General features: G+C 33.3%; 5 protein-coding genes across 7 annotated transcripts; 3 read left to right on the plus strand and 2 right to left on the minus strand.

The window, feature by feature from the left end:
* Positions 1 to 1,531: 1,531 nt before the first annotated feature.
* LOC137001887 (repetitive organellar protein-like) lies at positions 1,532 to 9,382 on the minus strand. Its single transcript, XM_067361086.1, has 6 exons — positions 9,340 to 9,382; positions 8,766 to 8,880; positions 8,545 to 8,692; positions 2,320 to 2,541; positions 2,163 to 2,191; positions 1,532 to 1,811 (listed from the first exon to the last, which is right to left on the minus strand). Exons 1-6 carry the CDS (start codon positions 9,380 to 9,382, stop codon positions 1,532 to 1,534), a joined length of 837 nt encoding a protein of 278 aa, XP_067217187.1.
* On the minus strand, positions 8,085 to 15,374 carry LOC105669709 (uncharacterized). Of its 3 annotated transcripts, XR_010888176.1 has the most exons (8): positions 11,494 to 15,374; positions 10,346 to 11,385; positions 10,148 to 10,222; positions 10,036 to 10,080; positions 9,774 to 9,958; positions 9,340 to 9,502; positions 8,766 to 8,880; positions 8,085 to 8,692 (listed from the first exon to the last, which is right to left on the minus strand). XR_010888176.1 is itself a non-coding variant. In XM_067348176.1 (2 exons), exons 1-2 carry the CDS (start codon positions 11,699 to 11,701, stop codon positions 10,628 to 10,630), a joined length of 966 nt encoding a protein of 321 aa, XP_067204277.1. In that variant the 5' UTR covers positions 11,702 to 15,374; the 3' UTR covers positions 10,238 to 10,627. The 3 variants fall into 3 exon arrangements, 1 of the variants encoding a protein (XP_067204277.1); XR_010888175.1 differs by having other exon boundaries at positions 10,036 to 10,222; XM_067348176.1 differs by lacking the exons at positions 8,085 to 8,692; positions 8,766 to 8,880; positions 9,340 to 9,502; ... (1 more) ...; positions 10,036 to 10,080; positions 10,148 to 10,222 and having other exon boundaries at positions 10,238 to 11,385.
* On the plus strand, positions 13,826 to 15,016 carry LOC137001896 (uncharacterized). The gene has a single exon (XM_067361092.1). The coding sequence runs from the start codon at positions 13,826 to 13,828 to the stop codon at positions 15,014 to 15,016; it is 1,191 nt and encodes a 396-aa protein (XP_067217193.1).
* LOC137001901 (uncharacterized) lies at positions 15,145 to 19,680 on the plus strand. Its single transcript, XM_067361098.1, has 2 exons — positions 15,145 to 19,346; positions 19,512 to 19,680. The coding sequence occupies exon 1, from the start codon at positions 15,145 to 15,147 to the stop codon at positions 18,850 to 18,852; it is 3,708 nt and encodes a 1,235-aa protein (XP_067217199.1). The 3' UTR covers positions 18,853 to 19,346; positions 19,512 to 19,680.
* Positions 19,681 to 19,737: 57 nt separating this feature from the next.
* On the plus strand, positions 19,738 to 22,959 carry LOC136996923 (uncharacterized). The gene is made up of 3 exons (XM_067348177.1): positions 19,738 to 19,856; positions 19,925 to 20,445; positions 22,846 to 22,959. The coding sequence occupies exons 1-3, from the start codon at positions 19,751 to 19,753 to the stop codon at positions 22,882 to 22,884; spliced, it is 666 nt and encodes a 221-aa protein (XP_067204278.1). The 5' UTR covers positions 19,738 to 19,750; the 3' UTR covers positions 22,885 to 22,959.
* The last annotated feature ends 898 nt before the right edge of the window (positions 22,960 to 23,857 follow it).

Consider the following 23,857-nt stretch of genomic DNA (forward strand, 5'->3'; position numbering starts at 1 on the left):
TATACCAGTAGCTTCCTAGGGAATATTTACTTTTGTATGTGTGACTATAAATAGTTGGCTAATGCCATCTTTTGTAAAACGCTACGAATTAATTCCAACACCTAGTATATATATTATATATATTATTACATATACTATACGATATATATTATTTATAATATTACATATACTATATATATTATAACAAATTAAACTCATAATTAAAAAAAATAAAAAAAATATTAAAAAAATAAAAATATTTTAGCAAAAAAAATTTTTAAATATTAAAAAAATTTAATTAAAATAAAAAAATATTTATTAAAAAACGCAAAAAAACTTGGCGTTGCTACAGTAAACTACATGTTAACTTACATGATGTCAACTTATTACATTATGTCAATTAATCGTCAATTGTTATATTATTACGAATTTTTTTGCTTTATAATATTTTGAGGTGTAGCAACGCCAAGTTTTTTTGCGTTTTTTAATAAATATTTTTTTATTTTAATTAAATTTTTTTAATATTTAAAAATTTTTTTTGCTAAAATATTTTTATTTTTTTAATATTTTTTTTATTTTTTTTAATTATGAGTTTAATTTGTTATAATATATATAGTATATGTAATATTATAAATAATATATATCGTATAGTATATGTAATAATATATATAATATATATAGTATAGTATATGTAAAATATGGTGAAATATAGTATGCAATATAATAATATATGTACGACAGCATTTTTTTAGATTTTTTTTTTAATATATACGACAGCTTTATGTACAAAAGTTTTATAGAAGAGTTTTATAGAAATAGTGTACAACTTTTTTCATAGTTCTTTAATCCCACTTGCGTCATTTCCTGATATCATATTTTTTTATAGTTTTAATATACACAACAGCATTACTTGTTGAAAGGTTTTAATATGTACGACAGCTTTTTTTGAAAGGGTAATATATACGACTGGTTTTTTGATAGGTTTAATATATACGGCAATTTTTTTTAAATGTAAAACAATACTGTTTTGTTTTGGTTGTGATTCAGTTTACCGCACTCTATCCGTACACGAGCGTTGGCACGGACATTATAAAACACCCTGTATAAACAATTTATATATACATATAAATTTTTTAATTATTATTTATAAAATATTTATAATAACAAAATTTTAATTATAATTATAAAAAATACTAACATAATAAATATTTAACTTATCGCAAGAACAAAAGGATACATAATACAAATCAGTTATACAATAATGAAAGGCAATTAGAAACAGAAATAGAAAATTAACGAAACAAATGAAAGTTTCCGGGAAAAAAGTGACAACGAAAAATATCTTTGAAGAGGGAATTAACAAATTGATCATGAAGCATTAGATTTAGAATATTTACATATAATAAATTTTGAGGTCTAAAATAATTATTCTATTATTTTTATTTTTATTGCATAAATTACAAATGGAAAAATTAAAATTACTCATCAGATCATACTACTCATATTTTCTAATGCGTAATGCTAATTCCTTCATTTGTAATTCATGCAATTCTTATTTCTGTTTTTGTTCTGCCAAAATTGCTTTTATCTTTGCTTCATGTTCAATTTGCATTAACTCCATGGTCTTCAGGTGTTTTTCCTTCTGGAATTCGAGCAAAGCCTCTTCATAAGCACTCATTTCTTTCTTCCTCTTCTTTGGTGCAGGCTCATTTAATTTTTTTGAATCACTATGTAACCTGACCAAAGAAGAGGAACTTGGTTGTGCTGTTGTGCTGATGTTGTGTTCGTCTTGCTCTTTGCTGAGGTCTTCTTTCTCCAGAAGCATGAACATTCTAAAACAAATAATATTTATTTTCTTAATAATTAACACTAATATTGATAATTATTGATTATATTGATTAAAAAAAATATATTTTAAATAAATCTTACCCAGTGGTAGGGTCCAACAATAATTAGTCGTCTTCGCATTCTAAATAGATGCTTTCTTCTTGAACCCTACGTCTCTGTAACAAATAAATAAATAAATATACATTTATTAGAAATTTGATTTGTCAAAATTTTCAGAATATGCTATAAAAATTATTTTAAAGTAAAATGTATCTAAATCTAAATATTTCATTAATATTACAAAATATTGCAAATATTATATTAATATTACAAATTACTAATATTACAAAACTTACTTGACCATCACTGTCGTGGATGTTTTCGTCTATTTCAAAATTCTCGGGACAGATTTTAACAACATTGAAATCTGTCTCCGAGGGCATAGAAATAGACGGCACCACCAGTGCTCTTCAAATGTTTCTTATATGCTGTTATATTTTTCTTCGCTGTCACCTTCCAGCGTTGATAAGCTGCCCGCAATTCTTCCCACTTTCTTTGAGATCCCGTAGCTTTCATCTGTTCTGCTAATTCCTTCCATTTCTGTTTCTTGAGTACTTGCAGTTTTGCGCTTGCACTCTTGTCTTCCATTATTGCAGAATTATGTCTTATAAATTCTACAATAGTATCCTTTTCTTCCTGCGAAAAGTTTTCTCTCCTTTTCAGTTTATCAGCCATCTAATACAAAGTATAACAAGTCATAATTAACCTTTATTCTTATAATGCAGTTTTTAATGCAAATATTATAATTTTGCATACTTACTTTTATCTTTCAATCTGACAGCGTCAAAAGATAAATCAAACTGAAGATTGCACATTTCACTTACAACGCGAAGTTTGTACTCGGCCGCGTGACCATCACTTACGCGCAAGCGCGCTAGTGCCACGAGCGTCTAGTAACACGCGATGTTCGTAAATGCGCCTCTAAGTTAGAGGCGCTCTAAATGTGCGGTGAGATACGCTAACTTTAGAGGCATTTCTCTAAAGTTGGTCCGCGTTTTTAAGGTTGGTCGGATAAATGTATTCATAAATGTGAGCTCAGAATACGGGCCCAAGACTCTAGAGAGAGAGAAATTTCTCGCGCTTATTTCTGCGGGCAATGACTTCGAGGCTCAAATGTCCCTCTCAACCACCCTTAGAGAGGACCTTCTATGGTGGAAAAGTATCTTCTCTAACAACTCACAGCGTAACCATATTCGAACAGGCCTTTTTGCTCTCGAGATTTTCTCGGACGCTTTGCTCACAGGATGGGGAGCTGTGTGTAACGGGATACGTACACACGGTTTTTGGTCATCAAAGGATAAAACTTCACATCAATTATTTAGAGCTATTAGCAGTTTTTTATGCGCTTAGATGTTTTGCCTCGCATTTGGAAAGCACAAACATCTTGCTAAGAATAGATGACTCCACAGTGATTTCTTACATTAATCGCATGGGTTCAATTAAATTCCCCCTCCTATCGAATTTGGCCCGCGAAAAATTCTGGTCTTGGTACGCAGAACGAAATTTATTTATTTATGCCTCATACATCCCTTCGGCTCAAAATTTCGAAGCGGACGCAGAATCACGCGTCGTCTCAGAGGAGACAGAGTGGTCTCTGTCACAGAAATATTTCGACAGAATCAATTCCCATTTTGGTCCCTTCGACATTGACTTGTTCGCTACTTCAATCAACACAAAGTGTTCCCGTTTTGTCTCTTAGCACCCAGACTCTCTCGCACTCGCAGTCGACGCATTTTCCCTCTGCTGGAGTAGTTTTCACTTCTATGCATTTCCCCCCTTTCCTATTATTCTAAAAGTACTGCGAAAAATTATCACTGATAAAGTGGAAGGAATTGTGGTGGTACCTAGGTGACCGGCTCAGCCGTGGTTTCCTCTTTTTCATCAATTGTCTGTAGGACAAACGATTCATTTTAATCCGGATATTAACATGCTGACATCTCCTTTCAGAGACACTCACCCGGCCTGGTTCAGAATTTCCCTGATGGCCGCGAAGTTATCCGGCAGGCGTTTCTACTCAGAGGGATACCACCACCAGCCTTGACTGTTTCACTTACATCGATTTCCAAAGCTACGCTAGCTCAATACTCAAAGATTATGGTGGCTTTTCTGTAAGGAAAAGGATATCGATTGCTTTGCGCCATCAGTGTTATCCTTTTTAGAATTTATGTCCTTGACTCTCCCTAAGGTGGGCTCTTATGCTACCTTAAATACGTATCACTCAGCGATGTCTCTCATCTTTCAGGACGAAATAGGCTCTCATCCACTAGTCAAGAGATTTTTTAAGGGAATCTTGTTTTAAAACCACAACGTCCCCGTTATGACTACATTTGGGACCCGTCACCTGTGATCGCACATTTAGCGTCACTATATCCTCACGAAGGCCTCTCGCTGAAGGTCGTATCAATAAAGCTTACTTTACTTGCCCTCACTACTGCACAAAGAATGCAGACTTTGGCTGCTATTCAACTATCAAATATCTCCTTCTCGGAATCTTTAATTATAAAAATTTCTGCGCGTCTTAAAATCTCTGGGGTAAGTAGGTCTCAACCATTACTTTTCTTTAAGTTTTTTGTAGAAAAACCAGAGCTCTGCATTTTTTCTCTAGTAAAGTTTTATTTAGCAATCACGGACGATCTCCGACAGACAGACTGCGATTTTCTTTTTATTTCCTGACGGACCCCCTACAATGCAGCTTCATCTCAGACCTTCGGCCGCTTGGTTAAAGCGGAATTGCGCTTGGCGGAGATTGATACAACTATTTTTTCGCCACATTTTACCCGACATGTGTCAACATCCTTAGCAGCGAGTAAAGGGATTAGTTTGGAAGAAATCAGACGCACTGCGGACTGGAGCAGGTCCTCAGAGGTCTTCGCTCATTTCTATAACCGTCCAATTATTAACAATACATCTTTCCAGGACAAGATTCTGGATAGATCTTAACTCATAAGTGCCTTTTCTGGCTACTCAGTACCTAATTATAGGCACCAGCCTCGCAATAGCTTATATCTTTCGATTTACTTTGCTCACGGTGATTCGTGTTTGAATTGATTTTTATTTGGATTTTATAAGCATTATTTTATTATAAGCATATTTTTGTTTATAGGGCGATACAATCCTCCCTTTTTTAATAAGCAATGGTAGAGTATCCTGACAATAAAAGGAATATTGACAAATGCTAAGTAATAATAAACGATTAAATTTGCAGTATTTTGCAAAAATTTTTGTTTTTTCTTTTTCTTTTATCAATTGATCTTTAAACATCTACAATTATTCATCCATTCGGACGAGAATTTGCATAATTGAGTGATTAAACGAACTTACTGTGAAGTTCGATCACAATTATGCTTGTCTCGTCCGGATGGAGACTCCCTCCTACCCACAATCCATTGCCAGATTTGTACTCTTTAAAATAATGAAGGCGGTAGGTGCAGATTACCGCACCTGAGTGTAGGCAGGCGGCGCTCGATTCAAATTTTTTTCCTAGCTTTAAAATTCTGTTGAGGATAGCGCAGTGGAGAGCACTACTACAATTATTTATCCATCCGGACGAGACAAGCATAATTGTGATCGAACTTCACAGTAAGTTTGTTTAATCACTCAATTATACCGATCACATATCACATTTATACAAGTCGTACATCGCAGTTATACCAGAGAGAAGACTGAGAGTGGACATGCCCGCATTTTTCGTGTTTCTGGGAGCTAGCGCCTCTATGTGCACAAAACGTGCACATTGAACTACGTAGCCAATGTCCACGAATCCCGTAGGTAATGTCCACGATCTTTTGAGTCTCTTCCGTGCTATGTCCACGACTTTTTGGTTCCGATATGTGCTATATCTACAAAGTGTCGGTAATGCATACTTGTAAAACATGATTATGTATATCAATCAGATTTGAAATATAAATACACACGTATTGTAAATACATGTATTGTAGCATTTATTTTTGCATTTACAGTTTATTTAGCAAAAGATCAGTTATTTTCAATAACCTGTATAATTTGAAAATGTACATTTAAATTATTTTAATAAATTACTTCTATAATTTTGTGTGTGTGTGTGTGTGTGTGTGTGTGTGCGTGCGCGTGTGTAAATAAAATGTTGCATTTTTATTAATATTTAAAAAGATGATAAACTCTTATAGATATTTCATACAGTAATGACCAATAACTTATTTTGAATATTAAAAGCCAGGGTTGGGCGTTTACACGTAAACTATAATAGATGCAAAAATACTCGCATATTAAACACGAATGCAAACTAAACAGTAAAAACAATCTTTTCATCTATAATTTGAGAAGACTATAGTTATGAACCGTCGCAAGAAAGTGTGCAAATTGTAATCTTGAATTTTAGAGTACAATTTACGAAAAATTACGACATAATGTAAAATGAACAAAGATATACATTTTTAATTAACAATCTAACACATATAAAGGGAAGGCTCAAATGATAGCTATCACATAATATAATAGAAGAGCATTGAGAACCGTCGCGGAATGTTAGTGCGGAATTTTAATTTTTTTTAAAGAAATTAATTTATTAGTCTACGTGAGACAGTTAACTTTGTACACCGATTTCTGGTTCGAGATACTTAAAGTGTATAAAAATTTTAGTACATTGTTCTCACATATGAAGAATCAGTACATACTTAATCAATAGACCATGTTATTTCATAATCGGGATATGTTTCTATTTTAAAAAATTACTCTGACTTTCAAATGACCTTGAAAATCAACTGCGAGGTCAAAGTCAAGGTCACCCTCAGTTGGCCCCCTTTTAATCCTACAACGTTTGTTAAGGTCATTTTTTGCTATCACTCTTATCTTCGGAGTAATTTGCGTGGATGTTTTATAATGGGACACCCTGTATACAGGGTGAGGCAAAAGTATGGAAACCCCCGAATAAGTTTTGAGGAAGGCATTTTACGAAAAAATGTTAAATACAAAAGTTTTAGGAAATTTCTCTGGCTTTTTAATGGTGACCTTGGATTTGACCTTGACCGTGACCTTGAAGGTCATTTGAAGGTCAGAGTAATTTTTTTATTCCAAAATCTAATAGCTGGTGTCAAGAGCTTTTTAAAACACTATAATGAAGTTATTTTTCATTAAGTACTTTTCGAGTTATGAGGCTTGTAAATTACAGTATTTTGACATAAAATACAAAATATCTTGTAAAACATTCAATTTTTGGGAATTTTACCTTAATACTTTTATGCATAAAATAATGAGACGAATCAATTGGTATAAAGAAAACACATTGGTTTTAAAAAAAAGTATGCAGTTGCATGTTGCAAACTACATATTTTTTCTTGAAAGCAACTATGTGTTTTTTATGTAGTTTGCAACATGCAACTGCATACTTTTTTTTAAAACCAATGTGTTTTCTTTATACCAATTGATTCGTCTCATTATTTTATGCATAAAAGTATTAAGGTAAAATTCCCAAAAATTGAATGTTTTACAAGATATTTTGTATTTTATGTCAAAATACTGTAATTTACAAGCCTCATAACTCGAAAAGTACTTAATGAAAAATAACTTCATTATAGTGTTTTGAAAAGCTCTTGACACCAGCTATTAGATTTTGAAATAAAAAATAGAAGTTTCCATTTAAAAAAATTACTCTGACCTTCAAATAACCTTCAAAGTCACGGTCAAGGTCAAATCCAAGGTCACCATTGAAAAGCCAGAGAAATTTCCTAAAACTTTTGTATTTAACATTTTTTCGTAAAATGCCTTCCTCAAAACTTATTCGGGGGTTTCCATACTTTTGCCTCACCCTGTATATATAAAGAAACAAAATTTTTGTACGTTTTATATATAATAATCTTATATACAGGGTGATTTAAAATAACCTGATGTCCTTGCATTGCCATATTCTTGAGCGAATTCTAAGACGATTTTTCCTTTTACAAAATTTTGTCCGAAGTTTAGTTTTCGAGTTATAATTGAAAATAGTTTGCTACTTATGAGTCCGATACAACGGACAGACAGGGACGTGTAATGTGTCATGAGACGATAGTAAATACTTGACAGTCTCATTATACGTTGCGCGTCCCTGCCTGCCCGTTGTACCGAACTCGTAAGTTGCTATCTATTTTCAATTATAACTCGAAAACTAAACTTTGGACAAAATTTTGTAAAAGGAAAAATTGTCTCAGAATTCGTTCAAGAATATGGCATTGCAAGGACATCAGGTTATTTTGAATCACCCTGTATATATATATACATATAAGAAAAGAAAATTATATGTAAATAATTATTTTAACATTTATATATTAGCAAATCTGTTTAATTAATGGTAATACTTTTTACAATAATATCTTATTATATATAATATATTTATCTTTTATATTTATCGTTTAATAAAACAAAAAGCGCGAAAAGTTTTTATTTTAAACATTGTTTTTTTTGCGATGGTAAAAAATAAAACAAAAAAATAACCATCTAAATATTTTGTCTCAAATAATAATGTTAAAAAAAATATCACTGTAATGTGTTTAAACCGGTTGCAGTATTGCAGTATTGTGTAGAAAAGAAATTATTTATAAAATATAGAGCAATATATACTTATATAGTTTTTTAAAAGTTATTGTTAACTTCTAATGTTGAAAAGTTAGAAGATTTATCATCCGAGTTTTCAAGATAAGAAATTTTATTGCTTTCGTCGTAAACGTCATTATTATTTTCAGAATCAATGGAAGTATTAGTTTCATTTTGTTCATCTTCTTCACTTTCACTTATGGCAGAGAAAGCTTCTTCGGTTTCAGATATATGGCTGTGAAGATTTTCATCTCTTTCATTTTTATGCTTTGATTCCCATCTGTCAAAAAATTAATAAAAATTAATAAAAGTAAAAATAAACATAGAAAAAATTGATATAAGTTAATATTTACGTTTTAGCTCGACCAATTGATTGACGAAGAAATTCCTTGATGCTTCCAATAATATCTTCCTCAGTTGCATCAGCTGCCAATGCTATACCCTTATGTTTAGTATGCCTAGTTGCACCTACAAATAATTTAAAAAATTAAGATAATCAGTGTTTTAGAAATTTTTGTTTTACAAAGAAATATTTCTTTATATAAAAATGTAAAGTAATTAATATCTTTGATGAAATAAAAGATTAAAAAGGAGGATTAAAAAAGTAGATCAATTTACAAAATACATGCTTGTAGAGAAAAAACAAAATTAGTATTATCGCAAAAAAATATGTATTATGAATATCAATTGAAGGCTGATTGAAGTTTAGCGATGAATCGAGAAAATACTTTCAATGCAGATGTTATCAAAAACAGAATATTCAACTTATTGTACACTTGTTTCAAATTAACTGAAATTTGTGTTTATATTTCAACTATTTTCAGAATTTTAATAAAATAAAAATAAAAATCTTATTACGCTCCTGAGTCGTCCAAAACCTATTACCCGCGGACACAACAATATCTAAATTAGTTGAAAAAAACTTACAAATTACAGCATTCACTAATCCTTTAAGAACACGGAATTGCATTTTGCCTTTTCCTCCATTCCAACTATATTCTTTTGCAAGAGTGCAATGGATAATTCTTTTCAAAATTGCCATTAAAATTTTTTTATAATGTTTTCCTCCTACTTTGGCCATCATCAAGATCTGAAAAATATTTAAAAAATATTAATCAAACGAAAAGTTCAGGAAAAGAACGTATCAAGTCCATTACTACGTTTATACATCATCCTTATAATAATATATTCATAATTCTAAGGTTCGAACACAGTCATTTCATTTTTCGAAGGAATAGCTACGACTGTGCCAATTGTAGAACTGTGGATGTTTAAACCCGATTAAGGATGACGTATAAACATAGTCTGTATTTTTCATCTTTTTAAACAATAAATAATATAGCTGAGGCTTTTGAACTTACCACTTTACTCCTGTAAACTTCGTCAGTTTTCAACTTATTATTAAATTGCATTAAAGATTCCACATTATTAATATATGGAAGATTGTCAAAATATAATTGATTATGCTTTTTCATTGAAGAATATTAAAGTTGTTTTCGATGTGATGCATTTTCAAGCAGTTCCGATATAACAAATTTCTTAAAATCTGAAATTTGAAAGTTACATGAGAACATATTATATTAATAAAAAATAATAAAAATCCAACTTTTCTATATCACTCACATTCATCGTTCTGCAAGAGTTTTTGCAGTTGTAAACCCTATCGGCCTGTTAAAATAAAAAAATTATAATTTTTTTCAAAATTAAGCAATTATAAAAAATTATATTAACTAACCTTTTGTAAATATATTTACGGAAGAAGTGGGCTCAAGTGACAATGCATCATTATTAACAGCTATGTCTAAATCTACTAAAAAATTCAAGAAATGTAATAAATTAGAAATAATTATAATTTAATGATTTCTCTCACACATCAAAACAAAACTATTTGGATAATATATTGAAAATTTAAATATAAATTGATATTACTTACTGAAGTTTCTATCAGTATTATGTTCTATATTTGCTGTATTAACTTCGTACATATTCCTTATAGATTCTAATACTTCATTAGAGGATAGTTCTTTTTCTAAAGTTGACTTAGTGATTGATTGAAGTGATTTATGATATTGTGTAGAAGTATTTTCATCTATTAATTCACGAAGTGGGCTTATTGTTGTAGAAGAAATGACTTTATCTTTTTTTCTTGACTTGTTAACTCTTGAAACAAAAACATTTTCATCTTCATGCAATGATTTAGATTTAGGAAATGTTGTTAATATTGAGGCAGCTTTTTTTCTTTTTTTCTAAAGTCATGAAATGAAAATCTTGAAGTAACATCATTTTTATCTCTACATTTTGATTCAAACAAAAGTGACTTAGCAGCAGAAGAAATTTTTTTGGGTTCCTTCCATGATTTGTACGGACTTGGAGGAAACAAAGCAACATTTCTATCAGACTTTTCTAATTGCTGTAATTCAGAAAGTGACCCAACAGCTGTTTTTTCTTCCTCTTGTGAATTATGAGATCTTGAAATAAAAACAGAATTTTTCTTCATAGATGTAAAAGGTGATGCGATAGTACAAGCAGCCCTTCTTTCTCTCATTTCAAAATCATTACATTCTGAAGCAAGATCACAATTTTTCTTTTTTTTTACTGATTCATATCTAACAGATGAAGCCACTTGTTCGTCTGTTTGTTTTAACTGTTGTTTTGAGCAAAAATCTGATTTTATAGCATCTTTTTCTTTTTGAGGAGTAGTATATTGAAATTGCATTAGTTCCTTAGGAGGTTTAGGAACAATTAAGTTAATTTTTTCTGCATGCACTGTTTGTTTTAGGATTTTTCTCTTTGAATTATTCTTTACATCATCCTCTACATCATCTTCTACATCACCTTCTACATCAGTATCAAAACCGTATCTGTGAATAGCTTTTCTTCGACGTTTTCCTTTCCCTCTTAATTTAGAATCAGTGCTTATATCTGTGTGAATTTCAGCATCTTTTAGTTTTATACGAGCATTGTCATATGAGTCTAAAAAGCAAATATTAAAATTAAAAAAAAAAAATAGTATGAAGGTTTTTTTTCCAATATTAATAACTTTTTATAATTTTAATAAACAAATTTAATAATTTCTCTTACCATAACAACCTAAAATTTTAATAACTTTGACTTTATCCCATTTTTTTTCTTCTGGATCAATAAGATTCTTAACTATTTTGAAATACTTTTCAGTTTTCACATTTGGCCAAAAACATGTTAAAGTGTCTTTTTCTTTGTTTTCTTGCAACCATTTTGTACAGACTAAATTAAAATATCCGTCTTCAAACTCAACTATACTGAACGCCATTGTCTTTAAATAAACGATAAAATTTAATCAAATTAGAAAACTGATTTTTTGTAATAAATCGAAAATTGTATGTTCTTCTATTTCGACTTATTCTATTTTAACATGTTAATGATGTAATAAAGGGAAAGTGGCATAACCATTTTTGAAAGGCAATGCTACATATTTCTGTTTAATTTCATTCACAGACCAGCATTTTAATGATGACAATCCATAGACATGAAAGCAACCAAGTCCAGATGATGAAAATGATGAGGGCAAGAAATCTTTTCTATATAAAAATCTTTTACCTATTATCATTACATCATTATCATTAATTTTACTAAATGCAAAATTTTCACATAAAATAATGGTACCATCTGTAAGACCACAAATGGAATCAGCTTCTTTTGATACGTTAAATGATATACCACAAGGTAAGGAAAGAGATTTAAATTGAGGAGAACAGCAATTATTGACTAAAGGCCCATCTGTGTGATTACCTTTAAAGCTAATTTTTGAAACCTGAGTCTCTTTTTTTATGGATATTATATTCAGAATATCGTCGTGCTATCTGTTGTAAAGATTTTTCACCCTTCCTAATAAAATGTTTAAAAATTTGCATGAAATTTTCGAATTTAAAAGCACTAAAATTATCCAAATGACCAAATTTTAAAACATCCTGTGCTAAATGAGTTAACCCGTGGATATTATGACTAACGTATGCTTCACCATACAATAACTTGAAACTTTCTACAAAGTGTAAAAGAAGTTGATGAGCATAATTATTAAAATTCAAACATAGATTCGGGCTAGCTAATATGCGAATCGCTACATGCAATGATAAAAAATTATTATAGATGTCTTTGTTCAGGCGACGGAATATAATAGGTCCTAAGTAAAGAAGAATTAATCTGAATTCAGTTGCCTTATATCTACGAACAAATTCTAAAGATCGAGGTTTTCTAGTGAATTCAACTGGAATATTTTTCTTTAAACTTACTAAATGTTGAGATATTTCATTTATTAATTTGGAGCTAATTTTGACTTTACGATGATCAAATAAGAGAAAAAGAAGCAATTTCTTCATTATCCCTAAACAGACAAGATGCATGTAATCTAGTACGAAACAAGATACAAGACCAAGCCCTGGAATTTCACCCAAAATAGTAGTATCTTTATGATACTAAGTGTGAGACTGCTGAAGAAATTCTTCATCATTTCTCAGATCACAATTTACTAAAGGAAAACTCGTTCTATTTTCTATTCTAATTCCTTTTTGTTTACATTTTGTGCATCCATAAAAAGCATTGTGTCTAGTTTTCGTTAGCATAAAATTACTGTTACTTTAGTTAGAAGCGCCCTCATATATATATATTTTGGGGATCGCCGCTTAAGGCAAGGAGGGCGCGAGCGAGGAAGATATGGCGACACTGAAGAGAAGAGACGTGTACGCTAAGACAAAAAAGTGAAACCCAGCATAGTGAAACACATCAATAATTTGAAAGTTTCATGAACATGGTTCTTCGAGCCGGATCATTCGGAATTCGGTAAAGGAAGAGAGGAACAATCGGGACCTCTAAAAGAGTCGTTCAGTGCAAGCGGTTACTCAATACGCAGTCGGCAAAACGAGGAGACCATAGGCACGTGTGCCCGAGCAATCGCATCGATAGAGATCGTTGGCTCGGCAGACAAGTATTCAAGTTGAGAACATCAAGTCGTGAGTATCGACGCGACTGATCGGCAGATTAAAGAAGGTACAGCAACATTAATTTGCCGACGTTGCGCACATCGAGGTCACGGTGGTGTGACAAGGACATCGGCGAACGAAGACGCGCCATCTTGGATCGGAGATATAGACAAGCTGTCAATCATAGAAGAGGATCGTAATAGCAAGGCCGCATCGCATGAGACGAAGGGGCACCAATCACAGTTTGAAGCTGGACGACTTCGCCATCTATACGCACACGGCAGGACGAGACAACTCTTAACCAAGTAAGAAAGTGAGCAATTCCTCTTATTCACTAACCTAACTCTGTCACAACTTCCTGTCCGTTATATTTTGAGAAAATTATGGAGGCATTAATTAGATCTCGAGGTATTGTAAAGAGTAAGATAACATCGTTCAAAACATATCTTACAAAAACGATGGCAGCATATCCGGACTCGCGTGCACCCTTAAGTGAACTAACGAGGTTAGAAATTCGTGAGCGTGTTTTTCGTATACGGGAAGCCTATGAAAAATTTGAGCAAATACAAGTCGAGATAGAAGCTTTGACGGATAATGAACAAGAAGCATTAGAGTATCGCGAGAGGCTGGATGAGGAGTATTTTCTTACAATAGCTCAAGCAGAGTCCTTGCGTATGCGCGGCATGAAAGAAGTAAATTCGGATACAACGCGATTTGAGGCTGCAATTAATGAAACTCATGGCGTACATTCGCAAATAGTAAATGATGATAATTCAGTCAACTATTTACCGGGTATTGCGGCGCAATCAAATCAAGGTGTTATATACAAAACTACTGGTATTAGGCTACCAACAATTGAACTACCTAAATTTAGTGGCGAAGCAGCAGAATGGCTTAGTTTTAGGGACACGTTTGAATCACTAATACACAAAAATGAGACGATTACTCCCATACAACGGTTTCATTATTTAAAGGCAGCGTTAGAAGGCAATGCATTGCAAATTATTAAGTCTTTAGAGTTTACAGCCGTGAATTACACAGTGGCATGGAAAACAATATGTAATCGATTTAATAACAAACGATTATTAGCACATAATCACATTAAGGCCATTTTTAACATTGTTTCAATAAAGGAAGAATCAGCTGCGCAGATTCGCGAAGTAGTTGATACTCTCAGTAAGCATTTACGGGCTCTAAACGCGTTAGATCAAGCAACAAAACATTGGGATGCCTTATTAATTTACCTAATATCAACAAAATTAGATAGTGTCACTGCTCGAGCGTGGGAAAAGGAACGCGCAGGAAGTGAAATTCCCACATTAGATGACTTTAAGTCATTTTTGAATTCACGTGCAGATTTACTAGAAACTTTAGAATTAAATGACAAGTCTCTCACTAAGTCAAAGCACACAGATAGAGCTAAGGTAAAATTGCTACTCATACAAAGGCAAAGGTGCATAATGTGTAATGAAACTCACAAATTAACGACTTGCGCAAAATTTCTTGAGCTTTCTCCCCAAAAAAGAGTAAATCAAGTAAAGAATGCGAAGTTATGTCTCAACTGTATGAAACCTGGGCTTTTTAAAGGATTGCAAAGGAGGTTCATGCAAACAATGCTCAGGGAAGCACAATACTCTACTACATTTTGAAAGGATGTCGTCAGCCCAGGAGCATTCTGGTCAAGAGACTCAAAATTCATCAGTTTTGCATTCAACTAACCAGTATAAATCAAATAATGTTGTATTAGCAACTGCAGTAGTATTAATAAATGACAATCATGGGCGAAAGCATAAGGCTCGCGCTATATTGGATCCAGGTTCTCAATCCCAATCTCATCACTACTAATCTTTGTAATCAGTTACGATTATCCACGTCAAAGATCAATATGACAATTGAAGCCATCAATGGCATGTCGTCTGCGATCCAACATAAGTGCAATGTCAAAATACTATCTCAATACAACGACTTTCAGTTTAATATTCAATGCCTAGTAATTCCAGAGATCACAGGTCATCTGCCAGCTCAACACATCAAGATTCAAGATCTTCAAATCCCGAACAACATCAGACTCGCCGATCCGTCATTCTATATTCCTAGCAGAGTGGATATTCTTTTAGGAGCTGATTGTTTTTGGGATCTTCTGTGCGTTGGACAATTAAAAATCGGACAAAACCAACTTACTATGCAGAAAACTAAATTAGGATGGGTAGCTGCGGGCCCTTGGAAGGGCATTACACACTCAATCAAATGTAATCTGAGCAGGGCAGTTGACATTGAAAGGAGCCTAGCAAGATTTTGGGAAATCGAAGAAATCAAAGATAGCAGGGTACTATCCGACGAAGAAAAAGAATGTGAGATTTATTTCTCAAAAAATACATATCGCAACAAAGATGGCAGATTCGTTGTGACTATTCCATTCAAGGAGCACACCAGCAAACTTGGTGAATCCAAAACAATAGCTCACAAGCGTTTTATAACTCTTGAAAAAAGGCTAAACGCAAATCCTATGCTTAGAAAACAATACATAACATTTCTATCGGAATATGAAGAGCTTGAGCATATGAGTAAGATATCTGAAGAATTAGGACAGCAAACAACCTATTACATGCCGCATCATTGCGTCATTAAGGCTGACAGCTCGACTACAAGGTTACGAGTAGTTTTCGACGCTTCAGCGGCAACTAGTAATGGAATTTCACTAAATGGATTGCAGATGATAGGCCCGACGATTCAAGAAGATCTATTTGCCTTGCTCGTCAGATTTAGAACTCACCCTTTCGTCATATCAGCAGACGTACACAAAATGTACAGGCAAGTGCTAGTAAATCCAGAGCAACGCTCACTGCAGCGAATTCTATGGCAATCTAAGGACACAGATCCAATACAGACCTTTGAACTAAATACGCTCACGTATGGCACCGCATCTGCCCCTTTTTTAGCTACAAGATGCTTGTTAGAATTAGCTAACCATATCAAGGAACAAATGCCAGAAGTATCCAAGGTCATTCGCAGAGATTTCTATATTGACGATTTGCTAACAGGAACGAACACAATCGAGCAAGTTATAGATGTGCGGCAAAAGGTGTCACAGGTTTTAGAGACCGCCGGTTTTCAACTACGAAAGTGGGCATCTAATGAGCATACGTTAATTCAGGATATTCCAAAAGAAAACAAGAATCTAAACAGTATAGACTTCAATGACAATGGAAAAACTAAAACACTAGGCGTAGCTTGGCAAGTAGTGCCGGACAAATTAACATTTACAATTAGAGAATTACCTCAAACAAGAATCACTAAAAGGCAGATTTTAGCTGAAACTGCGCAAATATTTGACCCACTCGGTCTTCTTAGTCCGTGTATAATTCCAGCAAAGATCTTATTACAAGAACTGTGGTTGCACAAACTATCATGGGATGAATCTCTTCCATTGGATCTGCACAACAAATGGTCAGCGTTTCGGCAGCAGAGTCAATGTCTGAATCAAGTTCAAATAGACAGAAATGTCATATGCAAGGGCTACTCTGAAACACAACTGCATGGTTTCGCAGATGCATCAATAAAGGCCTATGGAGCATGCATCTACATACGATCTCAGGATTCAAGAGGAAATATTCACACAGCATTATTATGTGCAAAGAGCAAAGTAGCCCCCCTTAAGCAGCAAACGATTCCACGACTAGAACTCTGTGCGGCTCTCACTCTTGCGCGCTTGGTTGCCAAGGTTGTCCAATCTCTGGAGATAACTTTTAACAGAATCATATGCTGGAGTGACTCTTCAATAGTCTTAAATTGGATACAATTACAACCAAATACATTGCAAATATTTGTAGCAAACCGTACAGCACAAATACAGCAGCTAATGAATTCATACGAATGGCGACATGTTCCAAGCACGGAGAATCCAGCTGATCTTCTGTCACGCGGCTTGGCGCCAGATAAGATAATGCACTCAAGACTTTGGTGGAATGGTCCATCATTTTTATTGAAAGATGAAGGTGATTGGCCTGTGTTTATCGCGACGGAAATTAATATACCAGAAATAAAAAGGGCGTGCTGTGCGGTTGTAGGGCGGATGACAGAAGCAACCATATTCGAAAAGAGCTCAAGTGCAAAACACATCATTCGGACAATAGCATATTGTAAGCGATTTTTGCATAATTGTAAGCATAAGAACGAACGCCGAGTAGATGCGCTTTCAGCACTAGAATTAAGACAATCATTAAAAACATTAATAAAAATAGTTCAGTTTGAATCCTTTCCTAATGAGTTACAAAACAAATCGGGAGCACTCGCACTAGCAAAAAATTTGAGTTCGCTCAGTCCATTTGTTGACAAAGAGGGAATTTTGCGTGTAGGAGGAAGGTTAAAGAATTCGGAATTTTCTAATGATAAAAAGCATCCCATGGTTCTGTTAGCAAAACACAGATTTACTAAATTGCTTCTCATAGACGAACATTTACGATTGCTTCATGCACCGCCTCAAGCACTTTTAGCATCAATTCGCGAACGGTTCTGGATAATCGATGGTAGAAATCTCGCAAAAAGGGTTGTTCACGAATGCATAAAATGCTTTAGAAACAGGCCACAGCAGGCGCAAACACTAATAGGTGAATTGCCAAAATCTCGCGTAACAATAAATCAGCCATTCTACAAGGCGGGAGTCGATTATGGTGGTCCCTTCTTGATTAAAGACAGAAAGGGTAGAGGGTGCAAAACAAGCAAGTGTTATATCTGTTTATTTATCTGTTTCGCCACAAAGGCAGTTCACTTGGAACTGGTCTCTGATTTGACGACAGAAGGCTTTATTGCAGCCCTCAGACGCTTCGTATCTAGGCGGGGTAAACCAGCTGACATATACTCCGATAACGGAACCAATTTTGTTGGTGCCAAACGAGAGCTAGATGAATTAGCACAATTTTTAAAAGGAGAACAAGCAAAGTTGAACGAAAATATCAACGACATAGGTATTAATTGGCACTTCATTCCAGCCTATTCTCCGCATTTTGGCGGATTATGGGAGGCCGGAATAAAATCCACAAAGCATCATTTAAAACGGGTTGCCAGCAATTCGTCATTAACCTTTGAAGAACTATATACATTGCTCACACAGATAGAAGCGATACTAAATTTGCGTCCGCTAACTCCAATGTCAACAGATCCTAATGACCTCGTTCCTCTTACTCCTGCTCACTTTCTCATTGATAAAACGTTCAATTCAGTACCAGACCCTGATTTAACACATGTGGCAGAATCCAGGTTATCCAGATGGCAGCTAATCCAAAATCTGCAGCAACACTTTTGGAACAGATGGAGTAAGGAATACATCTCGGAGCTGCAGCAGCGGACGAAATGGAGAAAATCTTCTCAACAAATAAAGGAAGGCATGATGGTGCTCATTAAAGAAGAAAATCTACCGCCATTTAAATGGCGACTGGCGCGTAATATCCACTTGTCCAGGACGGGACGAGGAAGTCCGAGTAGCTAAGGTGAAAACCTCCACGGGCACCGTACAGATTACTGTCGCAAAGCTTTGTCCACTCTCGTTTGATAAAATATAAACTATATCCAAAATGCGTGCTCTTTATATCATTTAAGTTTATTATATTATCTAAATTACCAATAGTTTATATCGAGTCAAAAGACGGATCTTTAGTTTAAGTTTAATTCAGTAAGGGGCATTTCGCCAAGGATTTATTTATGTTACAGTCCACTCAGCTTCGAATTTTTGTTTACCTCAGTTGTTCTGTTAATTGAAAGATAACTTTCAATGCCGGGGGGCATGTCTAGTTTTCGTTAACATAAAATTACTGTTACTTTAGAGTTCCTATAAGTAGAGTTGTGCCAATCATGATTGCTTCTGTGATTGGTTACGCCATTTTGTTCCCATGTTTCCGTTTCAATACGTCATCACAGTTCAGTTTGTTGATAACTTTGTGTCGGACTAGTTGCAATTTGACCGATTTATTTTTATAAGCAACGGTAAGTACGTTTTAATTTAAAAAAAACTGATATATATCGTGCGATAAATATTTCACGGAATTCATTTTTCTGCATATAAACTACTAATAGAAATCTAATCTCAAAGTGACAGTTTTGTTAATGCATACATATGTGCATAATAAAATGTATTTATAATAATTACAGAAGGAAATGCCGAGTTGTGCAGCGCCAGGATGTCGCAGTCATTCAAGACATGGCACAAAAATGCACCGTTTTTCAAAGAATCCACAACGACGAGAAGTGTGGGCAAAAAATACTAAACTAAAGTTACCAATAAAAAATGGTTTATTTTTATGCGAGGTATGTATTTCACTATTCTATTTTATTTAACTATTCTATTTTAATTTTCTCCTTTTATTTTATAGTACCATTTTCCAGCAGACATGTGGGAAAAGGAGCGTGTTGATGGAAAGAAGAAATTGAAAGTGCACGCTATACCAACAATATTTGGATGTGCTATCATGCAAATGCAAAATAATAGAGCTTCAGGTATGATGATAAATGAAATATTTGATTTGTTGGGTTATTGTAATGAAAGGTAATATTGTATTTTACAGAGCATAGATCTAATGCGAGGTCTACACAGCACTCACCGATATTAGTATATACAGATCCGTCAAGTAAAGACGTTGTGATATTATCTCAATGTGATGAAACTGGACATTACGAGAGTACAGAGCCTATGCAGGAATCTTTATTAGCACACTTAGCACCATCAAATGAAAATGAAATTAACAAAGCACAACAGGAAAATAAGGAAGTGGATGCACAGCACCAAGAGACGTGTACTAATATTCATGCTTCCAGTAAGCAGACTTTTTTATCGGAAGATGTACCTCTGGAGGAAAATGAATGCGATATCATTAACAACGATGAAAGTGTACATAAACAGGAAGTCGAATTATTAACTGCACAGAAGGAATTCGCAACATCTGACTGCAATTGTTGTATGGCAGAGAAGTACAAAAAACTTGAGAAACTATATTTAAAAAGTGAAAGATCGAGGGTTTTAATGAAAAAAAATCACAACCGATTGCAAGTCATTATGAAGAGGAAAATTATGAAACTGGAAAAAATTGTACGTACGCATGAATCTTCAAACGGACTTAATAATAAACTTTTTAATTCTGATCAAAAAAATTTCTTAAAAATTCAGTATAAAAGAATGCCAAAGTGGTGTGATAGTACTTTAGTTAAAGCGTATCAATTAAAATTTGCATGTGGTACTTCAGGCTATCGAGAATTATTAAGTCAAGGATTTCCACTTCCCTCTTTTAGAACTTTGCATAGAAATTTAGAAAAATGGAAATTTTAAAGCGGACTGTCGACGGAAATTTTCGAGTTTTTACGTATAAAAGTTTCACAGTTTAAAAACGACATAGATAAAGATTGCCTTATTGTTCTTGACGAAGTTAGCATTTCTCCGGGGAAATGGTTTGATACGTCCACGAATACGTAGGTAATGTAACTTTGCCAGGTCATAATAGTAATAATGAAGCGACACATGGCCTAGTATTTATGCTTGCAGGTGTTGCTCAAAGGTGGAAACAAACCGTGGCATATTTTTATTCCGGTAATAGTACAAACGGATCGATTTATAAGTCAATAATTTTAAATATTATTGAGGAAGCTAACAAAATAGGATTGCGTGTTCAGGGTATCGTATCTGATATGGGTGCTCCAAACCAGGCAATGTGGAAATCGTTTAACATTAATGTTTCTCGATATTCGACGGTACAAAATAAATGTGAGCATCCATTAAATGAAGGACGACACCTTTTCTTCTTTCATGATGTTTGCCATGCACTTAAAAATTTAAAAGATGGCATATTAAATCACGTAAATGTTACTATTTCTGCGAAATTTGTTGATAAATATAACTTGCCAACAAACACACTAAGTTCGAAACATTTTACGGAACTAATTAATGCGCAGAAAGATTTACAATTGTCATTAGCACCAAAATTGCTAGAAAATTATTTAGATAGGTCCAAACACTTTCTAAAAATGAGGGTGAAAAATGCATACAATGTTTTGAGCCGAGATGTAAGCTCAGCGCTTAACTATTTAGCTGTTGAACATAATCGAGAAGAATACAAGACGACTGCTTGGTTGGTTGCGCAAATTGCAAGATGGTTTAAGATAGTTAGTTCACGAAGCCTCACTTTTGCTATTAGCAAACACGACGAAAAAAAATATATAGAAACAATAGAGTTTTTGTACGAATTTGTTGATTTAATTTCTTTATTAACTTTTGGTTCAAAAACAGATTGGAAGCCTTTTCAAAAAGGTATTATTATATCGACACTTTCGTGTATTGAACTGTCAAAATACTTGATTGAAGAAGGGAATTTTATAAATTCGTTTTATGCGGTAGATTCACACAGGATTGCATCGAAAACTTGTTTGCGGTTCTTCGTTCAAAACATTGTACATTAAATGCTCTACAATTAAAAAGTAACTGAAAATTAGTAACTATTTCGCAATACATGCGAAAAATCTCTACTAGCAATTATGATGAAGATGATCGTGAATTCTTGCCCGATTTCTTGCAAATTTTGCGAAACATGAAAAAAGACTGTGATAACGAAACGCTCAATAAGCAGCTGCCAGTACCTAACGTGTTACCCAAAGATATAACTTTAAGTAATATTGAAATGAATATTTTATATAATGTCGCCGGTTACATTATTACTAGTATTATAAAAACTAATAGAGCTTGCAAGCAATGCATCCAATGTCTTGGCAGTCGTAGACAAAAATTAAGGCACTACAGTAAATTAACAATGATGAAATGTTATAAAGAGGATACATTATTTTTTGTTAACAACGTGACATTTGACTTCTTCGTTGAAATGGAGAAAATATTTAGAAGTTATAATAATAGTTTTCTTTCCAGAAGTAACATTAATATACGTAACTTTATGGTTGGTAAATTTAAAGAATGTTCTTACTTTTTACCAGAGTGCCATAACTTAAAGGATAAAATAGCATCCAGGTTTGCAGGGTTTAGGCTAAGAATTAATTCTAAAAAGACTCGCGTTAATAAAAATTGCACCCAGTCCAGCAAAACGATGGCAATGCATCATAATATTAAGTAATGTTATTTCTTTAAGTTTTAATTAATATGTTTATAAATTGTGATGATTTGTAATTTCTTTAAATATTGTCATGTTTATTAAGTGTTATCGTTTGTAATGTTTTATTGCGTAAAAAGACTGTGATAACGATGTGCAATTTTCAGTTTTAAAACAATGCATGTTTTATTTATTATATACTTACAAAAACGTAATTAAAAATGTATTTAAATAGAATTACTAAGACCAGGTTGCACCAACATTAGTTTAGATTTCAGCAAGACTTAAATATGTGTATATTTTTATCTTTTTTTATAAATAAATAGACACATATTTAAGTCTTGATAAAAATCAAAATAATGTTGGTGTAATCAGGCCTAAATGTGTTCTTATTTTTTCAGAAAAATCATTTATTCATGAATCTATACCAGCCAGTTTGAAATTACCCGAGCTCAATTATGCAGAGTACACATACGAAAGGATCAAAAATGAATTTCATAACTGCAAATAGATGGCAAGTATAAATATATATGTGAATTTTCATTTATAAAATATTTTGTACATAAAAAATAAAACTTTTTAAATAATATTACATTATTTAATGATTTCATGTCCTTTTTTGCATAAAAGTGTAAATAAAATAACAAATATTATAAATAGCAAATAAGTATAGCAAGTATTGTAAATGTCCACTGAACCGTTTTTTCTACACACTTTTGGTCTAATTTGACAATATTGCTCCCACAGTGAAGGAATTAAGTTTGATGTTACTTTAATATGTCTAAAGGACATAAAGTAATGTATAAGGACTACATTAATCTTTCAAATCTACATTCAACAATTTTAAATTTTCCGCGCGTCAATGAATGTCACGTGGCTTCCGGGAACAAAATCTGGATTGGCACAACTCTACTTATAGGAACTCTATGTTACTTTAGTGAGAAGCGCCCTCATATATATATATATTTTGGAGATCGCCGCTTAAGGCAAAGAGGGCGCGAGCGAAGAAGATATGGCGACACTGAAGAGAAGAGACGTGTACGCTAAGACAAAAAAGTGAAACCCAGCATAGTGAAACACATCAATAATTTGAAAGTTTCATGAACACATTGTTACCACATATCTTTAACACAAAAGATTTTGCTGGAACATCACAACAAAAGAAACTAATCTTTATGCTAATTAAACGATTATCAATAAATAATCTGTTTTGACACAAATCTTTTAATTCATCAACAAACTCTCTCAAAAATATATTACTACAGTCTGGTTTTTAATATCCATGATAAATTCCAACTGGAAAAATTGTAGAAGACCCTTTTTCTGAACATAATATAGGCCATAATCACTAGATAAAGATATTGATATTGGTACACCATCTATATTAAATGTTAGTTTAAGTTCTGCGACATT

Source organism: Linepithema humile, chromosome 1 (genome assembly GCF_040581485.1).
Source record: "Linepithema humile isolate Giens D197 chromosome 1, Lhum_UNIL_v1.0, whole genome shotgun sequence".
Taxonomy (NCBI): domain Eukaryota; kingdom Metazoa; phylum Arthropoda; class Insecta; order Hymenoptera; family Formicidae; genus Linepithema; species Linepithema humile.